At 38.0% G+C, this 12,724-nt stretch overlaps 1 protein-coding gene across 1 annotated transcript in view; it reads left to right on the forward strand.

Annotated features, from left to right (window-relative positions):
* Positions 1-12,524, forward strand: part of TRPC7 (transient receptor potential cation channel subfamily C member 7) — a 260,948-nt gene extending 248,424 nt beyond the window's left edge. Inside the window, exons 11-12 of the mRNA XM_072628831.1 lie at positions 9,492-9,567; positions 11,592-12,524. Of these exons, the coding sequence (XP_072484932.1) occupies positions 9,492-9,567; positions 11,592-11,761 (246 nt within the window). The 3' untranslated portion in view covers positions 11,762-12,524. The remainder of the gene's footprint in view (positions 1-9,491; positions 9,568-11,591) is intronic.
* Positions 12,525-12,724: the final 200 nt, after the last annotated feature.

Genomic DNA, 12,724 nt, shown 5'->3' on the forward strand with positions numbered 1-12,724 from the left:
CTCAATACTGAATTATGCAGGGCATCATTATGAAGTTGTGGATTTTCCCTTTTACTTCTTCCAAACATTTTGCCAGTTAGCTTATTAGTACCTCTACTAGATATTTCCAATACAATGTAAGTTCCTTGAGAAGTATGGATTATTTAATTTTTTGTTTTGTTTTGTTGTATTATCTTTTTGTTGTAACATCTATTACAATTCCTAACACCTAAACGATTATTGATAGATTCATTAATTGATGGATTATGTTTTTTGTTTATCTCCATAAGAAGTTTTATTGTTTGGTTTTTTTGAGAAAGAGGGTAGAACTCTTGATTGAAAGGGGCATGTGTGTTGTGTTTTGTATACTAGCTTTCTCTTTTATTCATTTACCTGACTTCTTTGGACCTCAGCTTCTCCTTCTGTAAAATATAATAATATTAGCTGACATTTATGTATGATCCTTCAAGATTTACTAATGAATTTAGCATGATTTGATCCTCACCATAACACAGTGAGGTAAGTACTACTGGTGTTACTGGGCCCATATTACAGATAAGGAAACTAAAGCTCTGAGAAGAGATTTGCCTGGGATCACACAACTAGTAAATGCTCAAGGCAGTCTTCAAAACCAGATCTCTCCTGCTTCCTGGTCCAGCATCCTTTCCATTGTACTACAGCACCTCTTAAGTGATAACAAGTGGACTGGATCTCTAAGGTGCCTTCTAGTTCTGACACTATGTGGTTCTAACAGGGTACTGGTATATGGAGTCTCTTCAAAAAGTTCACATTAGCTACCCAATTGATATTGAAGATAAATATTCCTTTTACTGGCATAATGAAAAAGAGGATATTAGCATAGAGAGCAAAATCCTGACAGATAACATTTGCCTCTCAATATGTGCATACTTCTCCCTGACATGAATTCCAATTCATCATTTCAACTCTACTTAGAGTCAATAGGAAACAGATGAATGGGGAATGGAACATGTTAGGGACAAGGGTTCCTGCCTGTCATCTCAGATTTCACTTGTTCCCATCTTCTCTAATCAATTGTATATCTGAGCCCCATGAGGAGCAGTTTGCAGGCTTCATTCAGCAGCTTGACCCAGCTGGCATCTTCTTGAAGAGAGCAATTATAGATGTAGCCTCCGTCTTGAACTAGAGGATCTCATTGAATATACCTCCGCATGCCAGGTGCCAGCTAAGCAATTTGACAGATTTAATTATACAATTAAGAAGCAGCACATCATGAAAAGGTTTATGTTCTTATCTGAAGACATTCCATACTGGCAATTGATGACTCTGGGATCTAAATATACCCTGTTGTGAGGATTGTCAGTGTGACCCAATTTTGAGGCATTTTGCCAACCAAGTCCTTCAGTCAGTTAGCAAATATTTTTTTTTTTACATTTTCATGCCATTTGGAGAAGATGATACATAAACTGAATTTCTTAGGATTAAGAAAACCCAGATTGATTAAAGTCAAAATCCTTTCTGTAGAAGCACATAATGAAGCACTTTTTGTGTCTATTTGAAACCCAAAAATCAATCCTTTATAAGTCCTACCATTCTCAGCACCTTTCTCTGAGTGAGCTGATTTCATTTAATTCAACTCAGTCAGCACTTACTGCACAGCTAATACACCTGTAAATTTCCCAAAGATTACACAGTTTTGATTACTGAGAGTCAAGGATCCCTCAGCTAGATTATTCCAATTTTGAATTTGTTTGTGTGAGGCCTCCGGGCTATCACTGAATCTGCCAAACTCACCTTGTAGTACCTCTGAATATGTCAGGCAAGGGTTCTAGAGCTTGAAGGTAGATTCCTGGAGGGAAGAAAAAAAAGAGAAATTTATTTGATTTCATATCAGAGCAAAGGTGAGAAGAAATAGCAGGACAAAGGGCTTAGAAGCTTTCCTCCCAACACTTCCTGAGTGACCAGGGTCATTTCATTTAATCTTTCTTCCCCTCCATTTCTCAGTCTATACAGTGGAAATAATGAGCTTTGACCTGATAATGAAGAACAGGCTAACGACATGAGCCTTGACCTTTCAGGATATACTGTGATGTTTATGTCCTTCTGACTACTCTCAAGTCTTGCTTCAAGATTAACACTATCTAGAAAATCTGTCCCTGCCCTTTTAGCCTAAGGTGGTAAGGAAGGAAACATGACATCTCTGTGAAAAACAAAATTGTTGAGGTTTCCTGAATTCAACAGAAAGAGGTGAAAGACATTCATTGCCTTACCTCTGGCAGGGAGTTATGACAGCATCTCATCTACTTCCTTATGATCATTTATGGTCATTTGGGCCTCATTTCTTTCTTCAGTATCCCTCCAATCTGGGTCCTTCCAAAGCAACTATGAAATGTAGAGAGCAATGAAAATTCATTCAGTCAATCTCATCATCAGGTGTCTAATTTCAGTCTATTACCTTCTTGGCACTGAGAATTTCTATATCATTCTGAGTAGGGCAAATATAGCTTCTCCCATGCTCATTAAATTACTAAGATAACCTTTCTTTTTCGAACTCCCTTAGATATTTTTTAAGCCTATATCCTTGAGGTTTGGTCATGTTGTGTGTGTATATGTGTGTGTGGCTTTTTTATAGCAATGAGCATGTGGGATAGAAGGTACAGAACAGTCTAAACAACGAAAGTGAATTCCAGTAGTTCCACTGACACTTGAATTGGAAAGGAGAGATATTTGCCTGATACCAGTGCATTCATCAGTACTTGTGTATGAATGTCAAACTAGTCCATTTCTGATGGCATATATTATATGGCAAGCATGGGAGAAACCTGCCATGTAAATCACCAGGAACTTTGGCCTAGGCTTATTCCTCCCTTGTTCTTTTTTCTGTGTAACAATGGCTACTGTTCTCTCTGTGAGAAGCAGTTTTTGTGGCATATTTACTTCTCTTAAGCTGTGCATGTGGGTCTGTAGTCAGATTCTGTATTATACCAGAATCCATACAGAGTAAATAATAATAATAGTGATGAGTATGATGATTTATATTTGCATAAATTAAAAAAAAATCACTTCCTTTCAACAACCATCTGAAGCCCCTCACTTTATGGAAATTTAAGGGAAAATTAAGACTCAGACAGAAGTGAAATGACTTGCCTATAGTCTGGTATCAGAACCAGTATCAAAGAGAAGATGTGAAATAGGATTTTTCTCACCACTTCAAGCAAGAGTCACATGTCTGATCCTCAGCAACTAAGTTCAGTCCCCTGTCCCTAGAGAAGATGTTCCCAGCAGTGAGCAGTGGAGTGTAGCAGTGAGGCAAAGAAAATTCTTTTTGACAAGGGATTCTTTACGCTCTGGGTTCTTGATATTCAGTTTCTGAATGATTTTTCACAAAATAAGGGAATGCATTCCAAATATTTTCTTCCATTGTAGTTCTGTTGTATGTGAGAATAGAATAGATGTACTGAGTCATCATTTTTAAGAGGATGATGGACAAGTGGAAATGATAATTGGAGAGAGGATGACACCACTTGTAAAAACATTTACTGTTATTACAAGAAAGACAGGGAGTTGATCTCCATTGGTAGGATAGCAGTAGGTACCTACAAAAACCCTGAGAATACCAAATTTTTTCCCATAATAAGGCTGCCTAAAGTTTGCATAAATCCTGCAAAAAAGCAAGTGGTTCCTGCTGATGTTTGGAGACCAGTTCATTATAGTGGTGTAGTATCTATAGATAGTCTTTGAGAAGGAATAGAAAAAGACCCAGGTGAAGCTTCTTCATGGTATCCCTGTATTGCTTTCCCCGTATATCTGCATTTGTATTACCTTGTGTCATCCATCTCTGTAGAAATCTTGTATGCCAGGCCATGATGATGAGCTGTCCAGAGCCTTGGGTAGAGAAAACACAAGGGGATTTAAGTCAATATCAAGAACTTCTTTTGAATTCTACTCTTTTCTTTTAGACATGCTATTATCATATAGCCCCTTATATATTATATAATTTTATAATGCCCCTATTATCAGGAGTAGAAAGAACCTGACAGCTACAAATAACTACAAATAATTTTAAAGTGTGTCCATTGGCTAGAGAATATGCTGAGCATGTATAGTCCTCTTCCAGTAGTCACCCTGATTTTTCACAGTGGTGAAGAGGTGACCCCAGGGTCATAAAGGCGGAACTCAAGCACTTTCTGGTGTTACGTCTGAAAAGTTCTAAAACCTTCAAGTACAGTGCTGAGGAAAATTGTAGTAGTGTTGTCCAAAATCCAGCGTAATGAAGAGCAGAGAGTCATATCACTGGGAGCAATAAATATTTTAGGCCAAAGCAACTCCTGAAACTGTCTTTTGTTGTACAAAGAGGTGGTGAACTGTATTTGGTGGAGGAAGTAATGACAAAAATCATACACCCTTAAAATAATGATTCATACACTTATTCTCACACACTCGCCTTTCCAAACAGAGATGTACACTTCATGTATGGTCACATACACACACACACACACACACACACATATCATCATCATCATAATTATCATCCAAAATAAATCATGGAATGGAGGTACATCCCACTAAAAGTAACATTTGTTGAGAAATCTATTAATGTTAAAAAGTGAACTTTCTTACTCTCTTTTTATTTCTTAAAGGTCTTAATTATAGTGTTGTCCATCTATAAACTGTTAGCAAGCACCTACACTGTGCTAAGGTCTGAGTATACCAAGGAAGACAAAATAGACTCCTGGCTGTCAAGGAGCTCACTCTGTCTAATAGGGAGATCATATGTGAACAATTATGCACCTACAAAAAATATGGAGGAAAAATTGGAGATAATGAAGGAAAAGTAGCAGGAGGTGACTAGTATAATTAACATATCAGTTCCTTCTATCCTTAAGACTTTGATAAATCCAAATTTGAAAAATGGTTTCTCTTTGGATCTGATATTTTTTACACTCCCCAAAATATTCCTCAATTTCTGTTTCCTCAGATGGCAACATTGCTTCCTTCTGGATTCTACTACGTTGGGCAACTTCGATAAAAGTATATGCTCTCTCTCCTGCCTATGTCCTCATCTTTTCTAAGACACTTGCATAAAAAGAGGTGTCTTTTTCCTTAGAGAAGTTCAGGAAACTCACTTTGCTTTATTCTCTGCCAGAAATTTCCACAATGATTCAGCCACTTGTAATTCATACCACATGCATTCCCTCATGGAAATGTGTGCCTCCCTCCTTTCATTTAGAGTTGAGAGATTTCTAGCATTTGTCTCCATTCTGTTTTCTTCTAATCAAATTGTGGAAAACAGTCAAAGGACCATTGATTCAGAATAAAAAGGGACCTTAGAAGCCAATGAGTGTGACTATCTCATTTTACAGATGAAAAAACTGATGCATCGAGAGGTATGAACCCAGGACTTCCTGAGACAGAGTTCAGTGGCCTATCCACTATACCATACTACCTCCCATTTGGCCTCAAAATCACCTTGATTTTTGCTATCCCAAGTTGTGAAACTCAACTGAAATATAGGAACTTGGCATTCATTTTTACTCAAATTATTCCAGATGGCCCACTTCCCTAAAGGAAGATGGCAAGACTCTCCATGAAAGCTTGGTTACATACACATCCTAGATTTATATTCCATTTGTATTTTAAAAGAATAAGGGAGTAGTACTGTGACAGCCCATTGTTATTGATTCAGCAGACAACCTTCTTAGAGCCAGGAAGGTCATCAATGAGATATCCCATTTCTAGTTAACTTTCTAATATAGCCTAAACATAACCCCTTGCCTACTTGCCCAGGAAGGTCTAGTTGTATGATGGTCAACTAGAAAAGTTTGCAAATGCCATTGATTCTATCTCATGTGGGAAAAGGAAGCCTGGTCAAATATTTGTGTAGACTAGTGAGTCTGGAGTCTGGCAGTCAGCCTTCATTTAGCTTAAGAACAGGCAGATAAGGGGAAAGGATGAATATGAATTGGAGAGTATCTTAAAAACAAATGGGGTGAGTTACTTTGCATTATAGTACATAGTATAAACTACAGTGATAATGTTTATTACATTATTAGTTAAGTGGCACAGTGGATAGAGTGCTGGGCCCAGAGACAGGGAGTTTTGTGTTCAAATCTTGCCTCAGAAACTTACTAGTTGTGTTTCTCTGTTTGTCATGATTTTCTCATCTGTAAAATGGAGGTAATAATATCACTTGCCTCCCAGGGCTATTGGGAGGATCAAATGAGATATTTGTTAAAAAGTACTTAACAGGATTCTTGGCACATAGTAGGCACTATATGTGTTAGCTATTGTTATTATGGGAGGCAGTTAGGTTACTCAGTGGATAGAGTGCTGAGCCTGGAGTCAGAAAGGTCTGAGTTCAAACCTAGCCTCAGATACCTATGAGCTGCGTGACCCTGGGCAAGTCACTTGACCTCTTTTTGCCTCAATCTACTAGAAAAGAAAATGACAAACCAATCCAGTGTCTTTGTCAAGAACACCTTATGGACAATATTAGCTTGCCACTGTCCACAGGACCACAAAGAGTCAGAGATGACTGAAAAACGATTATTCTTATTACTACTACTACTACTATTACTACTACTACTACTGCAATAACGCTAAGCAAGTTCCTAATGACCATAGGATACAATGGAAAGAGAAGTTGATGAGTTGGCACAGAATCAGGTTGCAGAGCCAAGCCTACAAAATCCTGGGAGTAGTTAGGCAGTTCACTTCCCCTCTCAGTGGGGGTTGGACTAAGTGACCCCTAAGGTCCTTTTCAACTCTAGAACTATCAATTTAAAGATATATGCAAGGCCCTCACTGGGGCACTGAAGGTGCAGTGTTCTTACAGTATAAATCAGTCAGTCCTTAAACATCTATGTGTCCCAGGAAATGTGCAAAGCATTTTGGATACAAAGAAAGGCAAAAGGCAGCTGCTGCTTTCAAAGAGCTCACAATCTAAAGCTAGATACTAATAAACACAAGGTAAGAAAATCACAGTATTCACTCAAGGCCTGCAAAATCCCCTTTATGATATAAGAATGATTGCTGAATCTGGAGGACACAATGGAATACCACACACACACACACACACACACACACACACACACACACACACACAAACACATCACAGCACAATACAATACAACATAATACAATGCAATACATTATAATGCACCAAACATTTATTCCATATCTACTATGTGCATAACACTGCACTTGGCACTGTTGGAGGTACAGAATTTAGATAAAACATAAGGGCAGTAGCTCTTATGACACCAAATGAGTTAAGTACATGCAGAATATCTCAAAACCACTACTTTCTAGAGCTGCAGAGCAAAGCACCTTGTGAGGTTTAAGAGGCTTCAGGGATCAGGAAAGCCTTGGAGGAAGAGGCATTTGAGCTGTGTCAAGGAATTTAACAAATGAGAGGACATTTCAGGTGCAAAGAACAGCCTGAGTTTAGGGGTTGGAGGAATCCTGAAGGATCTATTCCTAAAACCTTGGTTTGAAAAAGCCATTATTTTAGCAGATTTCACTTGACTTGTAAGCAAAAACCCAGAAATTTGTAGAGGAAGAAATTACTTTGAGTTTTTCATTCTTAAGAATCACATTTATTTTTCCTAAATTATCATAAAAACCAAAATAGTGGGCCCTATGTCTGTGAGATTTTGGTGATAGGGGTCAAATGCCTTCAAAGTACAGCTTCTGTGGTTTGAAAGTAATTCCTTTGTATGTTTGGCATACCAAGAGAACCACTTCGCTTACTGGTGGTGGTGGTGATGAGTTTAAATTTCTAGCTTGGAGTATTCTGGCAATTCACTTCCCTTTTCTTTCCAAAGATCTTTGCATACAATGTGAGGCACCCAGAAGCCAAGTGTCTTTAGGGGCAGGAATGGACTCAGGGGGAGGGAGGACAATCACACAATGAAGCCAAAAATAGAATCCTAAAAATAAAATCTCTGTCCATCCAGTGCTCTTTGAGCTAGAGATCATAGTCTGTGCTCACATGAGATCAAGTGGAAGGAGAAGTAGTTAAGGGGTAGGTAAGGCAGTTACTTCAGCTCACTGCATCAACATGTAATCATTCCCTTTTCACCACAAGAAACAACGGTTTCTTGTCTTCAGTCTCAAGACTGAATCTTAAATAAGGATATTTTTCAAATCCTTGATTTGGCAAGAACCATGGAAATAACTTGTCCTTGGTGTATCTTAGGAGTTTATTTACGTCCATTTGCAACAATAGAGGAGGAAAGGACAATATCTTCATGGTAAATGGTGCAGGAAGGCCAAACCCAGTTCTTCCAAGGTTACTGACAGGCAGCTCAGAGTAGGTGGTATTTATGGATAAGACCTCTGCATCTAAAATTCTAAAGGCTTGACTGCTTCTTTCTTAAAGGAATTCATGCACCATATTTCTTCTCCAGCATTGTCTTGAATTCCTTTGTTAAACTAAATCCCTCATGTTTACTCTACCTTTCTCCCCAACCTCAGCTCTATCTCCTATATCATGTCATCAATTTGCACTTGCTACTACTCTAAGACAAAGACTTGGAACTGCTTCAGTCCCTAAAGTAGAAGAAACTCTTAGAGATCTAGACCAGAGGTGTTAAACTCAAGGTCCATAGGCTGAAACACTCCCAAGTGAAGCCTGAACCTGATTCCAATGTAATTGGGAAATATTAAACAAAATAAGCAAAGAAAAAAGATACTATTTATAGATTAAAAAAGAAAGAAAACATAGATCATCTTAATTTGTGATGTTCTAAGTCAATATACAGCCAGATTTGCTACTGTTTGAGATTGACACCACTGATATAGGTGATGTGCTGTGTTAGAAAGAGTGCTGGACTTAGAATTAGGAGATCTGCATTTAACTCTGTGCTGTGACATGTCTTAGCTATTTAACTTCTATTCGTCTCAGTTTCCTCATCTGCAAAATGGGAACGATAATGATAATGTACTATTTACTTCACAGAGGTATTCTGAGGAAGGCATCTTCTAAAATATAACTTGCTATATAAATGAGTTATTATTATCTACTCCAAAGCCCTTATTTAAAAAAAAAAATACATTCAAGGTAAAAGAAGTTAACCTGACTTGCTCAGGAAGGAGAATCCAAATATCCTAACTTGTTCAGTTTGTTTTCCATTATACCACACTAGTCAACTTTCTCTAGATCTAAGGTCCCTGTTTCTTTGGTTTAACTTTCTTCCCTTTTCTCATGAGCCAAAATCATAGATCTAGGGCTAGAAGGACCTTCAGAGGCCAACCAACCTAACTCCTTCATTCTACGGATGACCAGAAAACTGAAACCCAAGAAAGTAGAGAAACATTCATGCCCTAAGGATTAGATTGGGATTTGGAATAAAGACATTAGCCTATATATTCCCCTTAGGGAAGAGAATTGTGCCCAAGGTGTCAAGCTTTAGATGTTGGAAATTTCACAAAGTATCCAGGTGCCCGTATAAACAAGTTGCTGTCCTGCATCCTTCAGCTCACCTGCTTCCTGAGAAAGGACCAACTTACCTCTTATGTTCACTTTTCAGAAAATCATGAAGCGTCTTATAAAAAGATACGTCCTGAAGGCCCAGGTGGATAGAGAAAATGATGAAGTCAATGAAGGTAAGCAATGTTTTGATGGATTTCCCGGGGCTGTCAGATGTCCCCAGAGTGTGGAAGCTATCCTTTATTTATTTCAATGCTTCATCACTGAGCAAGTTCTGGAGAGTAAAACCAGAAATGGGAGTACTTTAATGAGATGTGTGAAACCCTTACTTCCAGATTCTGTCCTCTCATTGGTCAGTCTGCCTGCTCTTCAGCCTGCTCCCCATGGTCTCACATTTCAAACACTCACCTCTAACATCTAGTTCCCTCATCCATTGTTCCTGCCTGAATTTTTTAGCAGAATATATTCCTCTGTGTTGTTCAATTTTAAGTTGATTATTATAGAATGTTAAGATAATCTTGCTCCGGTTAAATAGTATTTATTAAATATAGCATCACAAATTTTAAACTGGAAAGGACTTTAGTGGTCCTCATTTTACAGGTGAAGAAAGTGAGGCCTAGAGAGGTCAAGCAATTTGCCCAAAGTCAGACAGATAGCAAGCTCTGATTCTAGATCTCACACTCTTGCCTCCGGCACAGGGTGCCTATCTTTTACTCCAAGGTAATAATATAATCCAGGAATTCACTCCTCCTACAGCCACTGGGATGCCATTTAGAGGATTTCTCTTCATTATTCTAGAAGGAGAAAATAACTAAAGCCTGAATTCTAAGAAGTGAATTACCCTCCAAGAAACATCTTTCCCTTAAATCAATTCCCACATAATCAGACCAAGGCCAAGAACCACCATCTTTACTATCATTTCTGTTCATCCTTCTCAAAGCAAGGCCATATTCAGCAATTTGAATATTTTCCCTTGAAATTCACTGGGCAGGTTGCTTTTTCAACTCTGGTCAATATATTCTATTAACTGGTCTATAAAGCAAACAAAGCTTCCTGCTTCCTCAAAGCAAAACAAAGCAAAGTGTAACCCTATGTGTGCTGCTAAAAAGCTGGAATAGATATGATTGTTGGTCAAGGGTCATACAGCATGCCCTTAGTGGCTACCAACCAACATTCTCAGTCTTACTTCCTGGCTCTGCTCCTGGAGAAAATATGTTTGTCTGCTTCAGTTGCTCACCTGAGAGGCTTGATGAGAAAAGAGGGAGGCATTCAAAAGGAACAAATAACCTGTCCCTTTGTTGGGGTTGGAGGAGGTCAGGTCATCATCCTCAAGTGGGACCTCCTTACCAGCCCTCCACTAGAGGTAAATCTATCTGAGAAAAAAAGGGACTAGATCCCTAGATCAGAACATTCTGCATTTGTCAGGATGACATATGCCCCAGAATGCCAAGAAAATAAAAAATCAGAACAGTATAAATATAATAAAGGAAAAATGAAAACACAATTCAAAAGTGAATGAACAAACAAGGACTGAAAAGGGATAAAAAAGACAGTCCATAAAAGCCATTATGGAAATATAGTACAGAAAAATTTGGTTAAGTATGAATATTGTAAATGTTCTATTGTTTTCTTTTTCAAGATTTAAATGCATAATGAATGATCAAGTATTTATTCAGCTTTAAACTATTTTAAAATGATAAGCACATCATCTTTCTTAATCTCAATAGTCTTTATTCAACATCATATGCTTTTTTTTTCACTCCCTAGATAACAACTTAACATAGGAATATGAGAAGTAAAATTAAGTCCCTGAGTTACCATTTAGTTTCACTCATCCAAAATAGCAAATAGGATGGGAAGGTCAAACTCAAGTCCCACCATGTGACTGGCATTACTCTTTGGGCCCCATTATTCACTGCACTAGAAAAGAAATTTCAGTAAATCACAGAGTCCTCCATGAAACAGCCCTCCCTTTAATCACTTCTTCCATAACCAGATCAAGTCCAAGAATGGTCACAATTGCTACAATATGTGCTATACTTTATTCTTTGAAATTAATTTAATTTGTAGTTACTAAGCAACTTGTGTTTGTGTTCACATTCAATATCAAGTATCTACATTTAATTTTTAAAAGGGTATGAAAAGAGTGACTTCTTTCTATCTGATCATGTTCACCAATTTTTTTTTTTTGTCTTTGCAGGAGAACTTAAGGAAATCAAGCAAGACATCTCCAGCCTCCGATATGAGCTTCTTGAAGAGAAGTCACAAGCAACAGGAGAGCTGGCTGGTTTGATACAGCAGCTCAGTGACAAGTTTGGTAAGAACTTGAACAAAGATCATCTAATGATGAACAAAGGCAAGGATAACTAGCCAGACCCACAGCCTCTGTGACATTAACCAGCATTCGGAGGGAGTGGCAATAGCAGTGGTTTGAGCCAAATCCTGGCCTTGGCCATCAAGCTAATACAACTCTCATGGACCTATTCCTTGGTGACAATTGTGTCCAAGCAGGTTTGTCAATGTCTACAACCAGCTGAGCTGCCTGGACCCAGGAGTTGTGGTGATTCTAGATACCCAAAGCAGTTTTTTTTTTTCCTTTTTTGTAAAAGAGTGAAACACCAATTGAAAAATGGAGAAACAGTCAACAAATATGAAGCCATGACTCTCATTTAGCTGAACTATGATGTGTTTCCCTACTGGCATATCCCATGACATTGTATCCTCTCCCCTGGAGTGGAGGAAAAGCTGGCTGTCTCAGCTGTATAAACACACCTTCCTACTTGGGTACCATGCATTAGCACTGCTTAATTACAAGGCAGATGGAATATCTATATCATCCTTAGATATTCACAAAAACAAAACCACCAAGCAAAACCGGAAGGTGACTTGTGATCTATTCTTAAGTGCCAGATGAGAACACAGGTAGCCTAATAGCAAAATAATTCTATTTGTTTAAAAAAAAGTTTTAAAAAATTCTAAATCAAAAATTGTATTGTCAGTAGACCTGTTTAGAGGGAATGGGGGATCCAAATAGCGTATTTTTACCTTTATTATCTTGTATTTACTATTTTTACCTAAAAAGGAAAAAATAAAATTACCTCATAATAACCTGCTGTGGCCTAAGTGGAACTGGTATTTGTGGACATCAATAACAGTGGCTACTTGTGATTTTTGAAAACATAATGACAGACACTGGTTGCTTTCATTTTTGTTTATTAGGATGCCATGAGGTAATGCAAATGGAAGGGGTTTTCTCAGCAGTATAATTTATCAGCACAATATAGTTGTAAGATACTGTTATTCCTACCATCATATAGTAGGATGACAAGGATA

The sequence above is a fragment of the Notamacropus eugenii genome, chromosome 1, assembly GCF_028372415.1.
Source record: "Notamacropus eugenii isolate mMacEug1 chromosome 1, mMacEug1.pri_v2, whole genome shotgun sequence".
Lineage (NCBI taxonomy): Eukaryota > Metazoa > Chordata > Mammalia > Diprotodontia > Macropodidae > Notamacropus > Notamacropus eugenii.